The sequence below is a fragment of the Ctenocephalides felis genome, unplaced genomic scaffold (genome assembly GCF_003426905.1).
Source record: "Ctenocephalides felis isolate EL2017-DRISC unplaced genomic scaffold, ASM342690v1 CF-g0.4_SCAFFOLD_03571, whole genome shotgun sequence".
Lineage (NCBI taxonomy): Eukaryota > Metazoa > Arthropoda > Insecta > Siphonaptera > Pulicidae > Ctenocephalides > Ctenocephalides felis.
The window spans coordinates 67,991,806-68,018,694 of NW_020539725.1; the positions used below are offsets into that span (position 1 = coordinate 67,991,806).

General features: G+C 29.6%; 2 protein-coding genes across 2 annotated transcripts; one reads left to right on the plus strand and one right to left on the minus strand.

Moving 5' to 3' along the window:
• The first annotated feature begins 4,702 nt into the window (after positions 1-4,702).
• LOC113386602 (Fanconi anemia group M protein) lies at positions 4,703-14,374 on the plus strand. Its single transcript, XM_026624373.1, has 14 exons — positions 4,703-4,945; positions 5,013-5,196; positions 5,275-5,537; positions 5,644-5,752; positions 5,854-6,019; positions 6,128-6,240; positions 6,306-6,427; positions 7,652-7,897; positions 7,966-8,175; positions 8,245-8,472; positions 9,794-11,761; positions 11,833-12,032; positions 12,111-12,219; positions 13,844-14,374. Exons 1-14 carry the CDS (start codon positions 4,703-4,705, stop codon positions 14,372-14,374), a joined length of 4,692 nt encoding a protein of 1,563 aa, XP_026480158.1.
• Positions 14,375-16,507: 2,133 nt separating this feature from the next.
• Positions 16,508-26,636, minus strand: LOC113386759 (arrestin domain-containing protein 17-like). The gene is made up of 8 exons (XM_026624515.1): positions 26,607-26,636; positions 23,664-23,789; positions 23,025-23,186; positions 21,162-21,373; positions 19,869-20,048; positions 18,136-18,324; positions 17,938-18,073; positions 16,508-16,698 (listed from the first exon to the last, which is right to left on the minus strand). Exons 2-8 carry the CDS (start codon positions 23,779-23,781, stop codon positions 16,577-16,579), a joined length of 1,119 nt encoding a protein of 372 aa, XP_026480300.1. The 5' UTR covers positions 23,782-23,789; positions 26,607-26,636; the 3' UTR covers positions 16,508-16,576.
• Positions 26,637-26,889: the final 253 nt, after the last annotated feature.

Here is a 26,889-nt window from a genome sequence, read left to right on the forward strand (position 1 = left end):
GAGCTTAAAAATAATAATGATAAAACAATAAGAACAACTTCTACCATACTTGTCTGAGTAAAATGAAATTTTGGGTTCTATATCAGATCCAGGAGCAGTTTAGAAAGAAGCATGGGCTCTGGAAGGATTAATCCTAAAACTAATATTGATAAAATATAAAACTGGCCAAAGCCGATTCTTTAGTTAATTTAACAATAGGCTTACCTTAGTATTTCTCTTATTACAGTTGATGCTGTCAAAAATTGTGGAATCTTTAACAAAGCTACTACACCTACTAAAATGGATCACCAAATAAAATCTTATAACGACCATCTAGTCGAGTCTGCGCAATGTTTACAAATCTGTAGACAAAACAAGAAATTGACTAATGGCACAAATTGGATACAATATTAATGAGTATGATTTATTCATATCATAAAAATTATTCACAAATTCTAGTCTAAACAAGTAATAAAAATTGACTAATATATAAAGTGGAACATCCAGGACCAGTGATAATAGTGCATTAGTGCTGCTAAAATTTGTGTAAATATGTTGAAAATTATTTTCCTGGTCATTTGTTTGCAGCTGGCGATGGTTGCCGGCGGTCATCGTAAATATATTAACAAAGATAATAATTTTGTGGATGTTTAGATTTTGATCACTTAATTTTTATTTGCAGGTGAAGACAATGTGCAAGGAGTCATCATAAAGTTTCATCCAAAAGCCGAACAAAATGGTATAATTTATAAAAGAAAATATTGAGTTTACTATTTTTTATTAGTTTGAGTTTAACAAATTACATTTCATTTATTTTTCAAATTAAAAAATATGACTTAAAAGGTCTTTGTTTGCTTTCAGATCGCGATGGACGTGCTTTTATTGGCTTCGGGAAATTCGATAAACCTTGGATGCATAGACGTCTCACACGTGACGATCCAGGTTTCTTTTATTTATTTCAAAAACTGGTTTCTTGTTTTAACTACTTTTTTAAACTAAAATAACAAATCTATTCCCATTATGTATTTCTCAGCACTTTAAATTTTTCCATAAATTTACTATTATTTAATACACCACTAGTTAACTTCCCGTAAGGTAGTTATAGTAATTGACCGAAAATCAAAAATGAAAATTTTTGTATTTCTCGACGTTTTGAAGGTTTCTGAACATTTTGGCATACCTCAGAAAAAATGGATGTGCGTGTGTGTGTGTGTATGTGTGTGTGTATGTGCGTGTGTATGTGCGTGTGTATGTGCGTGTGTGTCCGCATTGTTTCGTCCACGTTTTCGGGCGCACGGGTCAAACGATTTGGATGGTTAAAAAAACATTCGATCCCAATTGATAGGGAAATGTGCTGATTAGTTTTTGGCAAAGGCAGGTATGGCCGTTATGGAGATACGGAGCAAAGAGAGCAGAAAATACAAATCGAGTTTTTGAGAGAACGGAGTATCGGATTTAAATGATCTAAAAAACATTCAATTTGTAATTATTGGGAGAAGAGGTGATTAGTTTTTGGCAAAGACAGGTCCCGCCATTTCGAAGATACAGAGCTAAATGTGCAAAAATAGCAGTTTTTGAGTGAACTAAGCGTCCGATTTGAATGATCTAATAAACTTTCTGCTTGTATTGACAAAACAATTGCTTTTGAGGATAAAAAATTATTATATCTTTTTTTATTTTTCATAAAATATTTTTGTAATTTTGGATTAAAAATTTAAAAAATTAACCAGGCTAAGCACAGTCTAAGCGCCACTCTGGTACAAATGTTTGCCCAAGTGCATTTTTCCAATTTTGTGAAAAACTATTGAAAAATGTGAAGATGCCGCCAAGCTAAGCACAGTATAAGTGAAAATGTCGCACAGAATTGTTTGCAAATTAGACTGTGACTATGCGGGAGCACTTTTTCAATTTTGTGTAAATTAGGCATCTATATATTTTTTTGAAATTGAATTCGAAATGAAATGACGATTGTTAATGTTCTGGAGATAAATTGATTTATGATTTACATTTGATTTAATCAGATATAACAAGATAGCAAAAATAATGAAAGTTAAAGTATTTGTAGTAATATATTTAAAAACGTTTAAAATTTCTCGAATATTTCATTACGGTACGGGAAGTTCCAGCAATTTTCTTTAAGACACGATGCCATACACCACTAGTTTCGATCTGTTGTAAGTCAAAAACTTTATTTTCAGATTACATGGCTGGCGATTATAGGTTTATTGATTGTCCGACCTGTAGAGGAAAACAAGGTCGATTAGAAGAAGACTCAGGTGACTATCCAAATTTATTTAAGTTACAATTATATAATACTATTGTAAGTCTAAAACTTTATTTTCAGATTATATGGCTGGCGATTATAGGTTTATTGATTGTCCTGTCTGTAAGGGCCTGTTAGAAGGAAACTCAGGTGACTATTCAAATTTATTTGGTCCGAACCACTTGGAAGCTAGTTTTAGTTTTAAGATCACAAATTGTTATTAGAATGAGTAGCAATTCATATTCTTCTCTAAACTTATTATTGACATTTGTTTTACTATATTTTTTTTATTTTTTAGTTCCAGGTGGTGATGTCGACAAAAGGCGTTTATGCTCTTTTTGTAAAAAATACCCGGGTACGTCAAACTTGTATTAATTTTTTTATAAACTTTGTAAAACAATTTAGATAAAATCTGATAAGCTAACTGAAAAAGAATGTACGGAATGAAGTTCTCAGCTTAATTAAAAAAATGCAGAAAAATGTCCCGAATACAAATATTTGCTCACGGCAAATCAAACTAATGGTATTTAAAAAAATGTATAAGAAGTTTATATAAAATCGTAGTGAATTGTATATACGATATATACGGTATATCGTATACTTTATGCCTAACTAAAAAAGAGTGCCCAAAACAAAGTTTAGAGTTAATTAAAGAAATGCAGAAAACATTTTTAGTCCACATGTTAAATATTTACTCGCTGGCCAGTAAAACGAAAATTATGTTTAAAATTTTCTTAAAAAAGTGTTTAAGAAGTTTATACGGAATCGAAGTAAATTTGAAATAGTTTTTGCTAAAGTAGCTTTTAAAAAATAAAAGAATTTTTATTACTATAAGATTGAATTCGATTTAATTTAAAATTGAAGCAGTTTCTAAAATTTTTGTTTACTTGTTTATAAATTTAATTTTCAACATCCTAGCCCAGTAAACCACAAAACGTAATTAAAACGTTACTGTTGCGTAACAGATGTTACGGCAAACATAGCGGTTACGTAACCTAGAAGGCACACAAACATTTTTATTTCCGTAACAAATACGTAACGATTTCGTCATTGTTATGTTTTTAAATCACAAAAAAACGTGCAGGTGTTTTTGATGTAACTTAAAAATTTAATAAAATGTCCTGTGAGTGTGGAAATTAATTTTTTAAAATAAATTTTGAATACAAAGTAAAATAAATAAAATATATTGACCAATTTTATAAAGTATGTTCTAAGATTAAAAAATACATTGTTTTTAAGGGTTAACACACATACATATTATAAACCTAACAATAGTAAGAAATTCCCCTTTGGCGTGATAGTAGCAATACATTATTAATTAAACTTATTCAATCCCTATTCCTTGTAATAAATTTACTATTAATATGTGCACTGATATAAATGTATAATGAATTATTTTTAGATATTTGTGCTAAAAAAGGTATGAGATGCAGACACGATATAATAAATCGACCTGATGAAATTTACTTATGACTATGAAGTTGAGGACTATTAACCAGGACAAGATAATTATAATCTATCTGAAGATAATAACTGAAAGGTCAAATATTAATATATTAATAATATATATTATTATTAATTTTATTTGTGCATGCAATAAATAATAATGGGAATTGTGGTGTGTTTATTTATAACAAACTTGTACCTACTCTAATTTTATGAGGAATTAAAATCATTATTTCCTGGTAAAATTTAAAAGACAAAAAGCAAAGTTTTCAAAGAAGTCAATTTTTTTAAAAACTCAAAATTCTCAGAAATCATATGTTCTAACTAAAGCTTTCAAAAATTTTAGATTACAGTACGAAAAGTTCCAGCAATTTGCCTTTGCCGATAAGTTAGATAAAAATTTTAATTTATCAAACAAGTATTTTCCCGCGTTAAATTCAAAATTATCAAAACAGCAACAGCGCCATTATAGTCAAGCGGCTTGCTATGAAAACCTGTTGACATTTAAAAGCTGTCATTCACAGTTAATTTAAAGAATAAAGACGTTGTTTGAAATTTAATTTATTTATTATTATTTAAACAATATAATAGTTGATTTGCTTATTGCTAGATATTTGTAAATATTTTAGATACTAAATTTGTGTGCTATAAGCTTTGTACATCATGTCACATTCATATTCTTTTGTTAGAAATGTTTTTTCATTGAAGGATCGTTTTTTTAATTTGGTGAATATTATATTTTATAAATTAATAAAAAGTCTCTCGATAATAATTGATGAAGTCTCTGTAATTATATTACTTTTTTAATATTAATTATCAATATTAATACTTTTTTTCCCGTTTGTGGAAAATCTACCCAACCTAACCTATATCTTAAGAGTTTTTGTTAATTTTGCAACAATTGAAAACATATCTTCAAATACCTTAATAATTTGAAATTTGATTATTTTACATTGTTTTTTATATTTATTACTGTTTAAATTTCAGTTATTATGATTCGACATATTTTTAACAATGGATGACATAGATTTTGATGTAGAAAGTATATCCCATTTATTAAATGGTGACTTTGTTCCTGAAGACAATAGTTCAAGCAATAATATTGGCAACAATTCGACTACTTCCAAAAATGACAGCTTAAGATCTGAAATCGGATTCAATTCTGCACTCGGAGGTACATGGATTTATCCGACAAACTATCCTCTAAGAGACTACCAGTATAAAATTACCTATGAAGCATTATTAAAAAATACAATGGTAAATAATAAAATCATTTGAATATGGGTCTGGTAATTTTTTATTTAAAATTTATGCTTGTTTTTAGGTCTGTTTACCGACTGGTCTTGGAAAGACTTTCATAGCAGCTGTAGTTATTTATAATTACTACCGATGGTTTCCTCAAGGCAAAATTGTATTTATGGCTCCTACAAAAACGTTGGTGAAACAGCAAATTGCTGCTTGCATGAATATTGCTGCAATACCCACAGATGATACTGCAGAAATTACCGGTATAATAATTATCAATCAATTATCAATTAATAATTTTTTATTAATTTCTTTATTACTAATAATTTTTTTTTCATCAGGTGCAACTCAAGCGAAGAAGAGAGAAAACGTATGGCAAACCAAAAGAGTATTCTTTATAACTCCACAAACTTTACATAATGATTTGAAAATGGGTATTTTTCCAGTAAATATGATCAGGTTAATCGTTGTTGATGAAGCTCATCACACTCGAGGAAAATATTCGTATGTAGAAGTGGTTCAGATGATAAGGGAGAAGCATGAGTTTTTTAGAATTTTGGCATTGAGTGCTACGCCAGGGAAAAATGTTGATGAAGTCATAGAGGTAAGGGATAAATTATTACATGAATTACAGATTTTTATTTCCTTAAAGAGCTCATATAACCCTTGCTTAATCATTTTATTTTTTATTAGAATTTATCAACTTTCAGATTATAAACTGTTTGCGAATAAACCATCTTGAAATAAAAAATGAAGAATCACCAGATGTTGTTCCATATATACATTCAAAAAATATTCATACTATAATAATTAAGTTAGGTATGTTTTAGATCACAATATATTTCAAGTTACTGATTATTAATACCTAATAAATAATATGTATTCTATTATCTTCTAAAATATGCTTCATTTACTTTCAGATCCTGTATTGATGTCTTTTCGAGATAAATATATGAATATTTTAGATACCTATGTTCGAAGATTACTTGAACTTGGTGTTGTAAGTGGCACATTAGGGACACTTCATAAAAACAGAATATTAATGCAGTACAAAGAGTATCAGGCGGAAGCGAACAAAGGAAAAAAGTGAGTGGAAGTAATACTTTATACATATTTCAAACTAGTTCAAGTCTCAGAATAATACTTTTGCATTTATGACATATATTTATATTTATTTACATTTTTTTTTTTCAGGCATCCGCAGCATTCACAAGTCGTTAGTGATTACACAATGTGCATATCGTTATACCACGGACTGGATCTACTACTTAATCATGGATACAGAATATTTTTGAATTTTTTCAAGGGTAAGTATTTTTTTATATATTAATATATTTATGTTCAGTAATAAATATGTATTGTTTTCATTCAGATACTAATAATAAAGGTTGGCTCAATCGTGAACACAGATTGATGCAGCTGAAACAAGAAATTATTAATTGTGTTGGAGATTTTAATTTAGATGTTAAGTGTCCTGACGGAGAAATAATAAAGGTGGGAATTAATTTACACAATATATATATATATATATATATATATATATGTATATGTATATATACTAGCTGACCCAGAAAACGTCGTTTGCAATAAAAAATATTTCTAGTTTAAAATGTTTAGTATAAAAATAACTAACTGATCGCAAATGTGGTAATAAGTAAAAGAGGCAGCCAAAAAACAATATATGAATAGTTTACCCACTGCAAAGCATGCCACATATAAATGTTTCAGAATCATATTCATAATCTTTTTAACAGCCAACCTAATCTGAAATTGATTTCGTTTATATTCAATTAATACATTTGAAGCTTCAAGATTTTGATATATTATTAATGCTTATTATTGTATTATTTACAATGTTATATACTATTCATTAATTTCATAATTACGAAGCAAAATTTGATCATTGAATTGACAAAAATTTAAAAAAAAATTGAGTGAATGAAAAATTATGCAGCTTTACTATTGATTTGTATGGTACCTAGTTTCTATCAAAATTGCTGTATCTTCAGATTTTAATATCCAATCTCTATTGTTTATTTGCAAAAATTGCTTTTTATGCAAACTATTTATAAAGGGGTGCACAACCCTTGATAAAAATTTAGGGTAAAATTAATGCTTTGTCATGAGGTCAGTAAAAAAAACACCCCCTGTCTACTATTGTGGTAAAAAATTATTCGATTACTAAAATGGCTATTATGAAAGCGATTTGTTTAAGTAGGGTGAAAATTTAGAGTTGTGTGCATTATGAAAATTAAAATTAAAACTTAAAAATTAAAAAAAAATGATAAGGGTGGACCACCCTTGATAAAAATAAATTGTTTTTTTAAGTGAAAAGAGTTACGTGTATTTTTCAATTATGTATTACAAATTACAAAAATTTAAATAAATCAATTTGATCCTAAAATTCAAATAAGTATATGGGTTGTACAACGCTTAATGAAAAAAATTGTCATTTAAATTAAGATTTTAGCTTTTTCTTAAAGCTCAAGAATCTGGACTAAAATTATGTCAGAAATATATAACGACTGAACGCGGAATAAAAAATGAATACATTACTTAAATGGCTATAAAAATAAGGGTTGGCGATAAAAAAGTATAAACCTAGTTGTATGTATTTTTTATGCAACATAATAAAAAAATGAAAAGAAAACATTTTGTCCAAAAATAAAAAAATATTAATTATGAACGACCCTTACCATGTTATTTTTATTTTATTAGTCGGATAAACCGATTGTGTATGGTCACCCAAAATTCAAGCACCTGGCCGATGTCGTCAAAAATCATTTCCAAGATGCCGATGACACAAGATGCATCATTTTCTGCGAATTTCGGGACACTGTTGTCTTAGTCAACAGATTATTATTGGACATTGGACCACCAATCAAGCCTAGAATGTTTACTGGATCTGGAACATTGTCCGGCGAAGGCGGTGATAAAAATTTTACTAAGAAACAACAGAATGCGGTAAGAATTTAATTTATAGAAAAATATGGTAAAAAAATTTCTTGCCTTACTATTATCTTTTTTATCAGGTGATGCAACATTTTCGTGCCGGCATCTGCAATGTCCTAGTCTCCACTTGTATTGCTGAAGAAGGTATCGACGTTGGTGAAGTCGATCTAATTATTTGCTTCGACACCAGCACTAAGAACCCAAGAAGATTGGTGCAAAGGATTGGCCGAACCGGCAGGAAAAAAACTGGCAAAGTTGTACTATTGGCCACAGAAGGACGAGAACAAGCGGTAAAAAAATTGAAAAAAAAAGGATAATTTTATTTTCAAATGTCGGTTTACATTTTTGTCCTTTTCTAGGTTGTGATGCAATGCATGGTGGAAAAGAATCACGTGTCAGGGCGCATTGAAAATAGTTTGACTATAAAGAATATGTTGAAATGCATGAATGCACCTAGAATGATACCTGATGATATTGAGTTGAAGTGTCAACAGATGCATTTAGATTATACGCCAACGCCTCCTGAAGACTCGAATAAAGAAAATAATACGAAGAAAAAAAAGGCGAAGGCTACGACTGGGAAAAAGGTAAGCGTTTTTAACTATTTAATTAATAAATTAATTTTTTTTACAATTTTGTCAAACATACTGGGTTTATTTGACTATCAATTATGTTGTTGACGAGAAACAAGTGCAATTGTTACTATAAGTTAAAAACGCAGGAAATAAAAAATTACGAATTTTTTTTTGTATAAATAATATAAGGATATGAAACATATGCGGAATAATTTCATTTATCTTTATTCAATTCGCGAGATCTTTCGTAAAAATTTCATCAACTGATGAAAGTTAAAACTAATTTTCGAAACATGGAAGTTTTGTTTTATAAGAAAGTATACAAATTATCTTATTGAACTAATTTTATATAAAACAGCAAAGCCTCAAAATACTAGTGGTGCACGGCATCGTGCCTTAAGGCAAATTGCTGGAAATTTCTGTACCATAAAACGATTGAAAAATTTTTGTAAATCAGATTTTTGAGAATCATGTTTATTTAATTTTGAACTTTTTTCCAAACAATTGCGCTACGTAGCTAATTTAGAGATGAAATATCGATGCGCGTAAGCTTCGCGTTCCAGTTGTATGGATAAACATAGGTACGGAACCCATAGAAATGTAAACAAAATTTATACCTATTATTAAAATCTCTATAAAATATCTAATAATTTGATGTGCATATGCCTAATGATCATTTCTGAACTAAATACCAATTTTTGAAACTATTTCTTCCGTATCTCCGAAACGGCTGGATCTGCGATTAATATGAATCGAATTAATCAAATCGGTTGATTCGTGTTACTGAATACACAGACACATTTATTTTTTCTACAGTATGCCAAAATGTTCAGAAACTTCTGAAACGTAAGGATATGCAAAAATTTTAGAGATTTTTAGATAAATTTTTTACCTCATCTTCCTGATATTGATCCAAAAATAGTTGTCTATTTTCCACAAAGTATCACCAAGAAGCATTTCTTCCAGCATCAGGCTCAGTCAAGTTCTTCAAAATGATCAAAAATCTTTTTGTTGGACGTCATCGCTCGTCATAAATTCCAAAAAAATGTCCATCATTTTAGAATGATTTACTTTATCCATCGAGGATTCGTGATTTTTCATCGTAATTTTCGGTATTTTCGATTTTTGGATTATTACTGTAACTTACCCTAGCGGAAGTTAAAAAAAATCAGAAAAGATTTAATTAAGCCCTAAATTTTATATTAAATTCTTCTTTTAACACCTCAATTTTATGAAAGGGCTCCTAGTTTTAACGTTCTCTATTTTATAAAGAACTCCTAAATTTTATAAAAAAATCTTTGCTGAATTTTACAAAAAAAAACTCTTTTCCCAGAACGCCGATTTGCGTGATCTTTTTTCCAAACAAAAAGAAAACAACTTAAAGAAAACCATGTCGAGAGATTCAATTCCTGATGATAATGACACCAGTAATTTAGGCCCTAAAATATCCAAAGTCGACGTAACAAATTTATCCAGCGACGATGAATTTTCAGTATATGAAAATATTGTAGAACAAGTTAAAGACAAAGCAAAAGTAAAAAGCAGTTCACAGGAATCAAAATCAGGAAAATCCAAAACCAAGAATAAACCCAAAGCTGCGGGCGGTGGTATTTTACGGTTCCTGCAAGTATCACCGAAGAAAAATACAAGTTTTACAAATTCCCTAAACGATGACAGCACTTCTGAAAATAAAAGTTTAAACAAAGGTTTTAGAGATTCGGATTTATCTGTTGCAGATAAAAACCAGTCATTTTCCTTCCGTGCCAATGAATTGTCAGCCGGTCTGGTCAATTTCATGTCTAAAGTCAATTTGAACGAAATCAAAGCTTTGATGAACGATAGTTGCAATTTTTGTACAACTTTTACGAAATGTTCTTGTGAACATTTGAAAGAAACTGCTGTTGCTGCTGAAGATATTAGTTTTTTGGATGAACCTTTTGAAGAACCTGATTTGAGCTGTTTGAAAGCAGCGTGTGATGCTAAAATTGAAGAATTTAAGAAGTCTCAGGATGAAGAAGAAACTGATTGCAATATTGCTGATCAATTAGAATGTTTGGAAACTTTTAAAGAACCTGATTTGAGTTTCGTAAAAGAAACATGTGATGCTAAAATTGAACAAAATAAAAAGTCTGGGAATGAAGGAAAAAGTGATTCAAAAAATGTTGGTGAAGTGGAAACTAGTTTGTTAGAGGCTAATGTGGATATCATTGATAGTAGCATTTTAGACAACGATTTTGAAGCGTTCAATGTGCCGAATAACAAGAAACCTGCTAAAAAAAAGTCTGCCAACACCTATCAAAATCAAAGTTGTGTTGATATTTTACCAAAGCACGAAATAGATGATGTTTTAAAGTATTTTAATTTAGACAGCGAGTTGGACTTATTTGGTGAAACAAAGTCGTCTAAAAAAACTGCAAAAACAATCAGCACTCTGATTGCTTCACCAAAACCTAAAGTGCCCAAAAAATCCTTGGACGAACTCAAAAACAAAAGTTTTCTTACCATCACCCAGATGTTAGACGTCATCAACGCTTCCGATTTATCTGATCAAAAATCACTACAAAATAGTTCTTTATCTGATCAAAAACCATTACAAAATAGTACTATATCTGATCAAAAACCATTACAAAATAGTACTTTATCGGATCGAAAATCATTACAAAATATTACTTCCTCTGAAAACAACGACAGCACGTTTTGCGAAGAAGCCGAAACCGATTCTCCTGCAAATAAAACAATGAAACCAAAATTGAATTTAAGTCGTCTAAATAGTTTAAAGATTTTAAAACATCAACCGAGTACATCCAGTCATTTGAATCGTTCAAAAAGTGAATCGACAAGTTTAAATACATCAACGTTCTTCAATTCCGTCGATGATGATTTTGATGACCTTTTGGATGAAAGGTTTAAGAATGAGTTGTTTAGTTTAATTGATGACAAGGGTGACTCCTTGCAAGCAAAACCAAATACTACTAGTGATCCCAAAACAAATGTAGTGAGTCCTAAAAAAGATGTGAAAGATTCTTCCTTGATTAGTTATGCGGATTTTCAGTACGACTCCGACATCGATGATGTATTTGAAGAAAAGACTGAAAGCTTACCAAAAACATCCAAATTAGACCTCTCCAATTTTAAGTATAGCGCCAAAACTAGTGCAAAACCTAATAGCAGAATTGATAGTAGATTTGAGAAAAATGTTGATTTATCAGATGTACCTGATTTGGATTTGTCAGAGTTCCAATTCAGTTGCAAAACCTCAAGAGATTCCAAGTCATCTCCAAGTATTTTGCAGAAAGACCAGGTAATTAGGATGTAGATCAATAGCTTTCAGAGAGTTTTTTTTTAAGTTTTCATTCCATTTTTGTTTTATAGACGTCGATGGGCAAATCAAGGAAGAGAAAAGTGAGATCCAAAGCCTTATCATTTTTGGATTTGGAAGCAGCAGTATCAGGCAGTGACGAAGATAATCTTGATGAAGCTACTGAAGAAGATATGACGTTTGTTGACAATAATTTTGAAAATGAGCACGAGGAACAAGTTGATATGACCAAGCAGTATTTACAAAGCATCAGGTAATAATTAGATACCAACGACTAATAGATTTTAATCATTGTTATTATATTATATATATTGTTTTTTTTTTTCTGTAGGAGTCCTTTAAAAGTAGGAGGTTTCAAAATACCACAAATAGCTCCTGTGAAACATAAAGAATGGGATTTTACTCAAGTTGCTATTGCCGCTGATCAAACTAATTATGAAGTGAGTAAATTTTAAGTAATTATTAAAATGCAGAATGTAAGAAAATTAAATGTAAGAAAGATAAGATGCAAAACTCATACTATAAATAGTATAACAAACTAGTGGTGTATGGCATCGTGCCTTAGGGCAAATTGCTGGAACGTCCAGTACCGTAAGGAAATGTTGGAAGAATATTAAACGTTTTCAAATAGATTATTATAAATACTGTAACATTTTCTAATATATAAACTGAATTGCAAAGTTTATTTGAAGTATATAAGTATGCTTTAGAACTTTACCTAAAATTAAAAATTGAATCTGAAGTATTTTTGATATACAAAAAAAAATTTTAAACAAAATAAACTTTTATTTTGAAATTATTATACTGAAGTAATGTACAAATATTTATTTTTTTCTATAAAATTAACCATTTGTTTGCTCAAATTATTTTTGACATACAATTTTAACTTTTGAATATTTTTCAAAATATTTTTAAATAATATTTTTCAAGTGTGTCAACTATTTTAATAAATTAATTTATATATTGTCTTTAATATGTGTCAATTATTTTATTACCGTAATTCAAAATGTAATAAAATAATGTTATGCAAAACCCATAGCAAAATTGGACTTCAAAACTGAAAATGATAAATTTAATGAGATACAAAACGGGATTTAATTGTTTGTTAATCTATTAAATTTTCATTCATTTTTTTTTAAATTTCGCTTTAAACTATTTTTTTCCAAAGTTCTGTAATCAACTTATATATAAAAGTGAAGCTTGATAACATGTTAAGTATGCTAGAACTCTAAAACGGCTAAATGGATTTGGCCAGTTTTAGTCTTGAAATATTTGTGCTAATCCAGAGATTGTGCAAAATGTGAGAAATTATTTCAAAACCGCGTAAAAACTTCATATTTTCAATTTAAAATTTTGTGTAGAAGTGTAATTTAAGATGAAACAATCAACTGTGGCTCATAGTCAATTGTCAAATTGTTTTTACAGATTATGTTCAATTAAAAAAACTACATTTTTTTTGTACATTTATCTCAGTATCTTCGAAATGGCTGGACCTGCCTTTGCCAAAAACTAAACACAACTTCTCCCAGTCAGTACAAATTGAATGTATTTTGAATCATTCAAATCCGATAGTCCGTTTTCTCAAAAACGCGATTTCTATTTTCTGCACTTTTTGCTCCGTGTCTCCGTAGCGGCTAGACCTGCCTTTTCCAAAAACTAATCAGCACATCTCCCTATCAATAGGAATCGAATGTTTTTTAAGCCATTGAAATCGGTTGATCTGTGCACCCGAAAAACGTTGACGAATAAATCGCGGACACACAAAACACACACATCTATTTTTTCTGAGGTATGCCAAAATGTTCAGAAACCCCTGAAACGTGAAAATTAGCAAAAAAATTTATTTTCGATTTTTGGAACATTATTATAACTACGGGAAGTTAAACATGAAACATTTACTATCTAAATTAAATACATAGCTTTTCAGTAACTTTCATTTATTCGGTATGATTTGAATCAGAAGTGAGATCTCTCATATGATTCGATTATAATATTATAACAAAACCAGTAAATAGTAAATGAGTTATTCTTGATAGTATTTGAATTTGTTTTATCCGATTTCAGGATTCTTTCGTACTTTCGCAAGATGACAAAATTGAATACGACCACGATTTGTCAGAACTCGAAATTCTTGAACGCAAACTCCGAAAAAACAGTAAAAAAAGACAAAAATCTTCTAACACTGCATCAAATCGAAAAAATTCCAGCAGTGATGAAGAAACAATTATCATCACTCGAAAACGAAAACAATCCTCAATTAAAAATGAAACCACAAAACCTTCTTCTGATTTAACGCAAATTTTGGATGAAGATGATGTATTTGAAACAAAATCTAGTGGTGAGAAAAAACAGTTCAAAACACCAGAAAAATCGGGTAGAGTTAGAAAAATATTTACGTCACCCGATTTAGATGATTTGGATATAATAGAAAATTCTCAAAGCCCGAAGAAAAAAAATTATGTTAATAATTATGAAACTAAAACGAGCAGTGATGAAGGAAATCAGTCCATTACAGGACGAAGAAAAGCTAATTTTAATAAAAAGACTGTAAAGAAACTTTGTATATTATCGGACACAGAAAGTGATTTAGAGTGATAGATAATAGTATAAATTAATAGAATGTTGTTGTACCTAAGTTATGAACAGATGTTTTAATTGTTTTGTATTTTTATAGTATTTATTTTTATATGAAATATATTATTCAGTTTTAATAGATCTATATTTATCATCTGCCCACAAAACGAGTATTTAATATAGGAATTGGTGTTTCCATTTTTCATAGGCCTATAATATTTTAGGACTAGGGTTTATACAAAAACCGGCATTTCAGAAAACCGGTTTTCGAATTTTAATTTAACTAAAAAACCGGTTTCAATCGGTTTTCGAATTTTATATAGGAAATAAATTTTTGCTCGAACATTATGTAATTTATCCGCAAATTTAGTGAAATTTATAGTAGTATTTGACAGAATTTATTTATTGTTCAATTTTATAAATAGTAGACAAAATTGTTTTAATTTTAATTTAATAATAGTTTATCTTGATCAAATACATTTGAAAATAATTATTCGTTATTCATACATCTTTTTCACATTTAAAAATGAAAATATTTTTATGGTAGTGAAAGGAAAGTTTTCGAATAAATAAAAATAATACATTTCAAAATAAAAAAAAATCATTAAATTAAAAAAAAAAAATAAAAAAAATTTGATTCATTTTGATACATACTTTTTAATATCAATTTCAGGTTTAAAAACAATTAAGCTAAACTCGGGTATTGTCTTTTCCGAATAATTTTAATAAATTCATTTCAAACATTCTAATTGTATTTCTTGTTTAATAAAATACGATTTCAAAAAACTGAGAACGTCTATCGAATTTCTACATAGACGTGTCCTTTGTTTACTCACAAAATTTCCTGAAATAGAAAATACTCTCATACTTGCGACCAAATTATGCTTAATTGTTTTTAAAGACTGATATAATAATTGCAAGTTTTTGTTCTTTAATTTGTAGCTTCTAGGGTTTAAAACTCTTTTGTTTTAAGTTTGAATTAGGAGGAAGTTACTTTTTCAAGAAGAAGTCAGACTGATTTAAATTAATATATACACTGGTATAAAAATCTAAATTAATATATACAATTTCTGGGAATCATTGTAGACTGATAAGATATCAAATGCTATTGAACCGATATGATTTCAAGAATCAAAACGCTTTCATCTATCTTTTATATTTGGCTATATTTGTCATTTTCCATTTATACAGTGCAAACCGACATTTTTCACTGAAAAACCGGTTTTCGAATTCCATAATTTTCGCCAAAAGAAACGGTTTTTAAAATCGGTTTTTGAAAACCGACAAACCCTATTTAGGACGTTTATGCAAACTGACGATTATTTACTAAGATGTCTAAATAAATATTTCTTAAACTTCCCAAATTACAAAATACACTTGTGTTTATATATACAAGTGTGTGTATGCTGGGGTACATTTTTTTTGCTCATAAATTGTATTTGTAAAAAACTGATAAGGGGTCGTCCATTAATCACGTGATCGATTTTTCAAGTATTTTTTGGACTTTTCTGCCCTTTATTGATACGTGGTGATATTCAAAATTACTTCCCTCCCCCGCCAAAAATCACAAAAATGGCAATTAGTTAGAAGAAAAAATTGAAAAATTTTTGGATTTTGTTTGAAAATATTTGGATTTTTTCTTTAAATTCTGGTAAAAAATAAATACACGTGATATTTTACTATTCTTCTTCCTTCCATATGTGATATTTCGTAGATTTTTTTTGTCAACCCTCTTTTTCCCTTAAAAACATCAGCTGATTGGACATCTCCTAAGTTCTTTTCTTTTTTTTTAATTACGATATTTATTACAACTGTTAAATAACTTAACATCAATAACTTAAATAATAATAATAAACAATAACATAAATTTAAATAAACGACCCCTAAGTAGATGCTTATTTGATCAAAGGTGTTATTAAACTTACCAAAAGGTATCCACCGATGATGATGAAAATTGCGACAAACTTATCAAAAATGTAAGTATAAGTTTCTCAACATCAACTATTTTTTTGTTCGAAGATTATAGTGATATTTGTTAATTTTAGGGTAGCCTACAAATTTTGTGCAAATAGAAAAAAATGATGGATAGAACAACAATCAGAAATCATTTGCAAGAATTGTCTGTGAATCAAGTTTAATTCTTCAATCTTCAGGTATGTAATAACAATTTAATTCATTTTATTACAAAATTTTGATTTATATCGTGATGTTAGTAGTACTCCTTCACTTCCCGTCATCTTGCTCGTAGTAACATATAAAACTCGAACTTTTCGACGATGTGTCCTTGCTTACTTTGGTCGTATTTTTATTCCTGTACATTCCTTCACTTTCCTCATAAGTTGGAGCTATCAAAAAAAATTGAAAGGTTTCATAATCTGTTAAATATTTTTAAGGGGGTATTCTAGTGTAGAGCGATGAATTTTAGGTCATTTTTAAAATGTCGTAAAAGAAAGCAATGAATGTTTTTACTATTCATTTTTTTTTACCACTTGTTTATTAATATTATTAAAATACAATACAAAAATTAAAAAAAAAAAGTTGGTAATTGAAGAAACTGGCAGCTGATGAAGTGGGGGGTCTCAAAAAATTGGCACCTCAGTCATGACATGATTTCAGCCCTCTTAGCCATCCGAAATAAAAGAAATAAAAAAAATATTAATCTACAATGATGTCGCAATCGCCCGAACTAGCGATGAGTAAAAAATTTTTTTTTACAAACTGGCGACTGTTTGAATAAAAAAGTGTTTTTACTGTTTTTTGAGTTTTTCGAATTTTTTAAAAATAGAAAAAATTGGAATTTTGGGATAATCCTGGGTCGGGCTATAGATAGGTCTATAAACAAGACTCTCTGAACATTTCAAGTGAATCGGTCGAGTAGAATTCGAGAAATCGTGTCAACAGTACTGAAAAAGTCTGTTTTGAGAAAAACGAAATTAAAGTTTTTTGCTGTCAAAGTCATGAAATGATATGTTATACTTATTTTATTTAATCTGTCCTTCCTGCTTTATGCATCGGATCTTCTTCCACTTCAAAAAAAACTATTTTTTGCATTTATCTCTTCAATTCGAGCAGTTCTAGCCTCTTTTGAAGCATTGTCTCGTCTTATAGCAAATGAATGGGTTTCTATCCCAATTTGCATTACCATAAGGGCCATCATTTTTAAAATCGGAAAAAACCTTCATTGAATATGCAAACAGCAATAAATGTTTGGGAATGAATATGTTTCGGCGCGAATATCCAAATCAGCGAGTTTAGAGATTCATTATTGTTCTGAGTTTCTGAACCTATACATCGAATTAATAATTCATCTGATGATAAACTGTCTTAAATTGGTCTAATGACTTCCCAATGCCTTTTGTCCGATTAGACTCTTGGAGACCGAGTCAGTAAAATGCCTATATCTCCGAAAATAATTCAAATTTTCAAAAACCTTTTTGTACCCATATTCTTAGATAATTAAACTTTGAAGATATGAAAAAAAAAAAATCGATTTTTTTTAATTTCTACACTAGTCAACCCTCTTAAGTCCATCACCGCCAGTTTAAATTTATTTCGTACTATATATATCAACGTACTAAACTTACGTGGTTCCATTTCTGGTGGAGCTGCAGGCATTTCCAGTCTATTAACATCATAAATCCCATCTATTGGTTTGGTTCCAAGTGTTATTGGAAGTGTCAATTTTAAATTTCTGTGAATTGCTGACACTCTGGCTTCCACCTAAAAATCAGGGGAAAAAATTGAATTTCTAAGCTTGATATTACCAAGTTGTTCAGACTTACTTTTACCAAATACTTGATATCAATAATGGAACATGTATCTAATTGCGGAGGATGATCATGTGGCACAATTATATTATGCACCAACTGGGTTCTTTTATAAGCACCAATTCCTGATCCGGTACTTTCTGCTACCACAATCTTTTCTTCCAGACATCTTGTTACAGGAGTGTTTGAATGGTATGTTATTACCTGTTACAAAATATAAATTAGTATGGGAAGTTTATATCTAATTAAATTCCCGTAGAGTAGTTATAGTAATGGGCCGAAAATCGAAAATGAAAATTTTTGCATTTCTCGACGTTTTGCAGGTTTCTGAACATTTTACTGGCATACCTCAGAAAACTAACGGATGTGTGTGTGTGTGCGTGTGTGTTTTGTATGTCCGCATTTTTCGTCCACGTTTTCGGGCGCACGGATCAACCGATTTAAATGGTTTAACTAGCTGTAAGTGGAATTCTGTCTTAAGGCAATTAGGGCATCGTGCCTTAAGGCAAATTGCTGGAACTTCCCGTACCGTAACGAAATATTCGAGGATGCTGAATGTTTTCAAATAGATTATTATAAATATTGTAACATTGTCTAATGTTTATAAGAATTATATAAACTGAATTGCAAAGTTGAAATTATTTGTAAAGTATATTATAACTATAGTCAGAATTAAAAATAAAATCTGAATTATTTTCGATATTCAAAAAAAAAAAAAAAGTTGGAACAAATTTTTTTTTCCAAAATCAATTATTTTGTTAAGACAAGCAGAAAGTTCTTTGAATCATTTAAATCGGACGCTTAGTTCTCTCAAAAACTGCCATTTTTTACATATTTAGCTCCGTATCTTCGAAATGGCTGGGCCTGCCTTTGCCAAAAACTAATAATCACTTCTGCCAATCATTACTAATTGAATGTTTTTTAGATCTTTCAAATCGGATACTCCGTTCTCTCAAAAAGTCGATTTCTATTTTCTGCACTCTTTGCTCCGTATCTCCGAAACGGCTGGACCTGCCTTTGCCAAATACTAATCAGGACATCTCCTTATCAATAGGAATCGAATGTTTTTTGAACCATTCAAATCGGTTGATCCGTGCGCCCGAAAACGTGGACGAAAAATTGTATCCATACATACATACACACACACATCCAATTTTTCTGAGATATGCCAAAATGTTCAGAAACCTTCAAAACGTCGAGAAATGTAAAAATTTTCGATTTCGATTTTCGGCCCATTACTATAACTACCTTACGGGAAGCTAATAAAAAAATCACCCAGGCCAATAAACACAGTCTAAGCGCCACTCTGGTACAAATGCTTACCAAAGTGCGTTTAGACTGTTTATGTACTGGAACACTTTTGCAATTTTCATTGGAAACTATTAAAAAATGTGAAAATGCCGTCAAGCTAAGCACAGTATAAGTGAAAATGTCGCACAGAATTATTTGCAAAGACTGTGACTATACGGGAGCACTTTTTCAATTTTGTGTAAATTAGGCAACTATTTTTTTTGAATTGAATTCTAAATGAAATGACGATTGTTAATGTTCTCGACATAAATTGATTTATGATTTATGATTTACATTTGATTTGCTCAGATATAACAAGATAGCAAAAATAATGAAAGTTACAGTATTTGTAATATATTTGAAAACGTTTAAAATTTCTCGAATATTTCATTACGGTACGGGAAGTTCCAGCAATTTTCCTTGAGGCACGATGCCATACACCACTAGTTTTGGTCTACCTTTTGTAAGTAATAACGCATTCCGATGACATCTACTCCGCTATTGTTGACGATGTGAGTTCTGATCTCTACATGTTCACCAGGAACAAAACCATTTCTCGTGATTTCTGTAGATATTGATAACGGATGACCAGTAAAGCCGCCCCAGAATTTCTTGAAAGCCTCTGATTTAACAGGCACCTGGACAAAAATTGTAATTAGATAGTGATGATGGATGGAACTAGGGAATGCAATACCGATGGAAAATTTCAATACCGGTATTTCGGTAATTTTTCATTTTAAAACCGGAATACCGGAAAATTGCCGGTGTTTTTATTATCTTAAACAAACGTAAACAAAATTGAAAGTCACTAGTACAAATATAAAAAATGTATATACAACTACAACTATATTCAACTAAACAATAAAATAAAACATTAAGTTTATTTTTTTAAATAATAATTTAACAAAAGTATATGCAGTTTAATTAATTCATTATCACTATCGAGTATATTGAGTACTTTTCACCAAAAACAAACTTTATGAGTAAGAAAGACTAAAAACTCATAAAAGATCATATTACATTATTATAATAAACTGTATGGTCTGTATCCGATGTGTTAAATTAGCATAATCTCCGATATTTAAAAAAAATATTTTTCTATACTAATTTAAAATTGGATTCTTTATCGAGATAAATAATAAGTTACTATAATTGTTGAGTATTGTTATTTAAAACAATGTGATGCTTCTATAGTATTTTCAAACTTCGAAACGTTTTCGAAAAATAATATTTTATAATTGTAATAAGAAGCAAAAATATTTAGTAGTTATCATAATTATTATGTATAAAGTTAGAAAAAAATTAAAATTACGCAGGGGTAATCTGTATGATATAAAATATTTTGGCGTAAATATCACTTAAAAAATCGTTACATTTTTACAAAAGATGAATCAAACATCATAATCTATCAGTCTATTTATTGTAGCACGATATGAAGCCCTTTGGAAAGCAGTAAATATTCAGTTTAATGACGAGTTGAGATAATATTTGACATTTGTTTATCGTATAGAATCACTTGAAGATATAGCTGTTTATGCGATTGTGGAATTTAAAGATAAATTTGTTCCGAGAAATTTAAACTTTAGTGTATTATGTATCAAATAGCGTTTATGTAAAAATACCGAAAATACCGGTATTTTTGAAATAAACACCGGTAAAAATACCGCCGAAAAATCGGGCGGTTTACCGGTAATTCGGTATACCGGTATACCGGTATTGCATTCCCTAGTTGGAACTATATTTTCTCTTACCTTATACGTTGGATCTTTGTTAAGATCATGTGCAGACTGTATCCTGAAAATAGTTTTGTATTTCGAATCGACTCCCAAGTGACGCCTAAAAGTGACGACAGCTGTGTAACGAATATTCCCGTGACTTCCTTCAAAACTGCAAGGAAGAGTGATGGGCAAGGCGCAACTGAAGGAATAAGTGTGTTTGCCAGATTTCAGGCAGGTTGCTCGTCCTGGGGAAAAGGATTTATGATATATATTTTTAATACATCCATTTTTTGTTAACTTCCCAAAGGAGAAGTTAATGTCTTCATGAAAAAATCCGATTCGCTCATTTTATGTTTTCTTAAGGAATAAGTGTGCTTGCCAGATTTCAGGCAGGTTGATTGTCCTGGGGAAAATGATTTATGATATATTTTTAATACATCCATTTTTAATTAACTTCCCGAAGGAGAAGTTTATGTTTTCATCAAAAAATCCGATTCGCTAATTTTATGTTTTGTCGACGTTTCAAGCCATTCTGAATCCAATGAGACCAAATTTGGAAAAAGTATGTTTGTGTGTGTATGTGAACAGATTTTTGCCGTAAATCGACGTTTTCTCAAAAACGCCTGAAGCGATTTCAGAAATTTAAAAGCCATTTGATGTATCTCAATGAAGACTATTATTTGTCAGTTTCGTGCAATTTGAAAAAAAAGTGTTAATTTTTTATTCCATATTTCAGCTCATGCAACCGAATCGATTTTCAAAAATCAGAAACTGTTCGAACAATATTTGTTGGGAATGATACTCATTAGTTTTATGTGAAAATCTACCGAGCCGTTTTCTTGTAATTAGCTGTTGAAAAAACAATTTAAGCCGATTTTCATGGAACTTTTTTTGGCGATATATATCATGATCTTATAGAACTTACTGAAATATTACGGCAAGTAATTTAATTTTAAAAATTCATCAAAGCTTGAAAAAATGAGTAGTTCTTTTGACGTTTGTTAAAACTAAAATTAGACGATTAACTTGGTATAACGATAGAGAACTTGGTCTTAATGAACACACTAAACTATTAAAATCCTACGGAAACTGGTCCCATCTAATATCTTTCGATCAGTTTTTTATTTTTTAAAATCGATTCGGTAGTATGAGCTTAAATGTAGACGAAAAGTTTAATACTTTTTTTCAAATTATAAAGAAACGGATTGGCAGATCATCGCACAAACTGACAAACGATAGCCCTCATTGAGATACATCAAATGGTTTTTAAATGTCTGAAATCGGTTCAGGCGATTTTGATCAAACGTCGATGAAAGGTCTAATTTTGACAAATGCCAAAAAAACGTTACTAATTTTTGCAAACTTTGAAGAAATTTTAAAACTAAACGACTTGTCGTAGGGTCGTAATATTTTAGTATGATCTATAAGAATATGGTATTTACCGACAAAAAAAATCATAGAAATCTCCGAAAAACATTTTTTTAACACTTTCTCTTTCGGAAAGTTAAAAAATAATCAGTGCAATTTCCAAACGATATCTTTTAAATTTTCTCAGTTTTCAAAATTGGTTCAGGATTTTTGTCGAAAACTTGGGGAACAATTGTTGCATTTTTCTTCTCTATCTTGCAAATCTGGTCTAGGTTCCTCCTTATTGAGTTTAATCGAATGCTTTCTAAATTTTTCTGAATTCAAATTTTGACTCATCACTTCACGAACAGATATTGTAAAAGACATCAAATGAAACTCGTATTTTTTTTTTATTCAACTTTTTTTTGAGAAAATGTAAAACCTTATTTTCCAAATGAATACCTAAATTCATTAAGTATATTTATCGGGAATTTCATGGATCTTGCTTTAAAACAAAATGCCACTTACAACTAGTTCTTAATATCTGACCGTTATTATTTTTGACGAGATCCGTGACAGTATCGCAATATATTTCTTCGGCGTGGTAGCGAATATTGTTGGTCTGAGGTCGACCTGATTTTAGCTTATCTGTGGCCAATTCTCTTCTCGTCCAGCCGCAGTGGGCTTGGCCCAAAATTCGTAGACTTACACCTGGGAAAAAAAATGAAAACAAATTGTGAAACATTAATTATTTTAATATAATAATGAATATAATAAACAAATCTAGTTGTCTTGCTAGCTAGCTATAGATGATACTTTGACTTGGGAAAAGTTTCGCAATTCCTTGAAATAATTAAGTTGTCCAATTGAGATTTGACACCTGGGTAAGATGAGAGTAAAAGTTTATCGAAGAATAGGCGAATATGCGAATAAGACTTGTTTTAACTATTTACTTGTCGTCAAAACAAATTATTTTGTTTATATTTATATTTTTTTGTATGGTTTTACTATATGAAACAAGTAAGCTAAGAGGAAGGTCTTAGGTCTATTAATCCATTTTCTAGATTTATAGTTTGTACAATTTTCATTCATTTCCATTGCAATTACTATATCAAGTTTATTTTTTTGCCATTTGTTTATAAAAAAGAAAGTATTTCAACAATTTTTATCACTTATTTCTTTACTTACCATCAACCTTTTTATCCTTCATCAAAGTCAATATAACTCTTCCAGTGAGAAACTGTCCGGCTTGGAAGATCCCTAAGGGATTATTGTCGAAGACTATTTCACATGACACAGAACTCATAATTGAACCTTAAATATTATAATATCTATTTTTAATTAATATATTATTCACAATAAAAATTCACGACCATCACTGCTTAAATGAAATCACTACTTAATTATTTGAAAATAAATTCTTTCTAAAATTATTATTAAAAACTTCATTATTATTAACATCCCTTAGAGTGAGTTATAATAATGGCAAAAAAACAATTTTTTTATCTAGAATAAATGGATGTACGTGTGTGTGTGCATATAAGTTTGGATACAATTTTTTGCCGGCGATTTCGAGAGCACGGGTCAACCGATTTGAATGATTCAAAAAGCATTTGTTTCCTATTGTCGAAGAGACGTGTTCTTTAGTTTTTAGCAAAGGCAGGCCTATTCGGTTTAGAGATACGGGAAAAACTTACAAAAAATGGCAATTCAGTTTTTGAGAGTACGGAGCATCCGATTTTAATAATTCATTCATTTTATTTGTATTGACGAAATGAAAAATTTATTAATTTTTTGAGAACGCAGGTCCAGTAGATACAAAAAAAAATATAAAAATGCCACTCTGGACATATAAAACAGTTCAAATTACGGTTCGGTAGGTTCCAGCAATTTGCCTTAGCACGATGCCATTCACCACTAGTTTATTATTGTATCTAATAGTTTGTTTCATTTAACCATTACTACTAAACTCACCTATTTTATTTAATTACGTTATTATTCACAATATAAAACATTAATTTCATTGTTGCATTATGAGAAATAGAGTAGCATTAATATTTGTAAGTGTTTTGCTTTATTACACTCAAAATCGATTTTATAGGTTTGTATTTTTTGACTTCGCTATTATAATATTATTTTAAATAACTTGAATTATTCAATTATATCATTTTTTAATTACTTATTTTTATAATATAAATCATATATTTTTTGATAAGTAATAAAAATAACATCGATATTTAAGTGTTTTATTCCATTCAAAATCGATCTCATAAGTTTGTTTTATGTGACACCACTTACTGTATTGTTTTTTTTATATATAACTTATTACTTCTATTATTTAATTACATTACACATTATTTAAAATATAAATCTCACTAATGTTTAAAATATCTTCACTGTAAAGAAATATTATTTTGATCCAATACTTGACTCGATTATCGATTTTCACAACACTATTAGTGTATATTTAAGTCACTTCTTTTAATTATTTATGTCATTATATTATTTTTAATATTAATTAAATTATATTCGATGTTTTTGTCACCGTATTGCGTATGAAAAGTAGAACACTTGAAGCGATAACACTTTTTATCTTTTTAGTAGATTATATAAATATCTGATAAAATCTTATCGTTCGGAAAAGGGCTTACTTTTAATACGTAAGAGAGAGTTTTTTTTGCAAAAACAATACTTTCTTTTTTGTCGGGTTATGAGAAAAACTTTTTTGCATTACTGTTTTTTTAATTGTAATATAAACTAGTGGTGCATGGCATCGTGCCTTAAGGCAAATTGCAGGAAATTCCTGTATCTTAATGAAATATTGGAGGAATTTGTAATGTTTTCAAGTAGATTAATATAAATAGTGTAACTTGCATTATTCGTATTTTATAGACTAAATATAAGAGTTTATGAATTAGGAGTTCACATAAGAAGTAAATAAGCAAGACTTAATCAAGCGGAGTTAGAATTAAAGGACCTTATCTCATATTTTTAAGAATTATGTAATGAATTGCAAGTTAAAATTATTTATTTTAAGTATATAAGTGAACTTTAAAATTTTAGGTAAAATTAAATTTAAAATCCGAATCATTGTCGACATTTTAGGAAAAAAATATTTTTTGGAAATTAAACATTTTTTAATGAAATTTTGTAAAAAAAATATTGTCTAAAAAAACTAACTATTTCTTCACACTGTCAAGAGAAGCTAAATGTTTCTTGAATCATTCTAATCAGTTGATCCGTTCTCTCAAAAACTGCTATTTTTGCACGTTTTTGCCCAGTATCTCCGAAACGGCTGGACCTACCTTTGCCAAAAACTAATCAGCACGTCTCCCCATCAATACGAATCGATAGCCTTTTTAATTATTCTAATCAAATGCTCTGTTCTCGAAAAAATCGATTTTCTGTACTTTTTGCTCGGTATCTCTAAAACTGCTGGACCTGTCTTTGCAAAAAACTAATCAGCACGTCTCCCCATCAATACCAATCGATTTTATGAATAACTCAAATCGGTTGATCTGTGCTTTCGAAAATGTGGACGAAAAATTGTATCCACACATACATACACACACATCCGTTTTTTTAGGTATGCCAAAATGTTCAGGAGGTTTTGAAACGTAAAGATATGCAAAAAATTCATTTTTGATTTCTAGACGATAACTATAACTTACCCTACTGGAAGTTAAAAATTAAACATTCAAAAATTTATAATTAAAAAATGCAACTAAATTAGTAAGATCTAAATTAGCAATTAGTAAGATATCAAGTGTATTTATTTTTTAATTAAATTTTTTTAAAAAAATCCAAAAATTTTCAAAAAAAATTAAAAAATTCTCCAATTTTTATTCATAATTAAAAATTCACATGATGTTTAAAGGGGGGTGGGGGGGTAAATTTGAATAACACCACGAATCACCAAGGGGGAGGGGGGTCCAAAAATTCTTAAAAAATCCATTACGTAATTAATGGACGCCCCCTAACCGGGTATGAAGTGTAATCCATAAATATCCTTCGCACTATTTTAAAATTTTACTTTACACACATATTTTATTTTAAAAAACATAACCATCCACTCCACATATAGTTTTATAATTCCTTTACCAAATTTTATATTTTTTACAATTTTCTAACCTAACTTTTCCCACTGTGTTTCATCGGCTGAACATTTCTTGAATGAAATGAATTTGCTCTTATCTATTCGCTGTTGATTCGAATTATGGCAACGATCCAATGAATTCGCCACAATTTGCAGTTTATGAAATTCCACATGAGTTGCCTGTTATTAAACTATCATTTGTTTATAACAATAATGTGGAAGGAGATTGTTTTCGCGGAATTAATTAAACTGGTGAACTTGTTTTGGTGATAAAAGTCAGATAATAGATAATTATAAGGTGATGTTTATGTTTAGAAA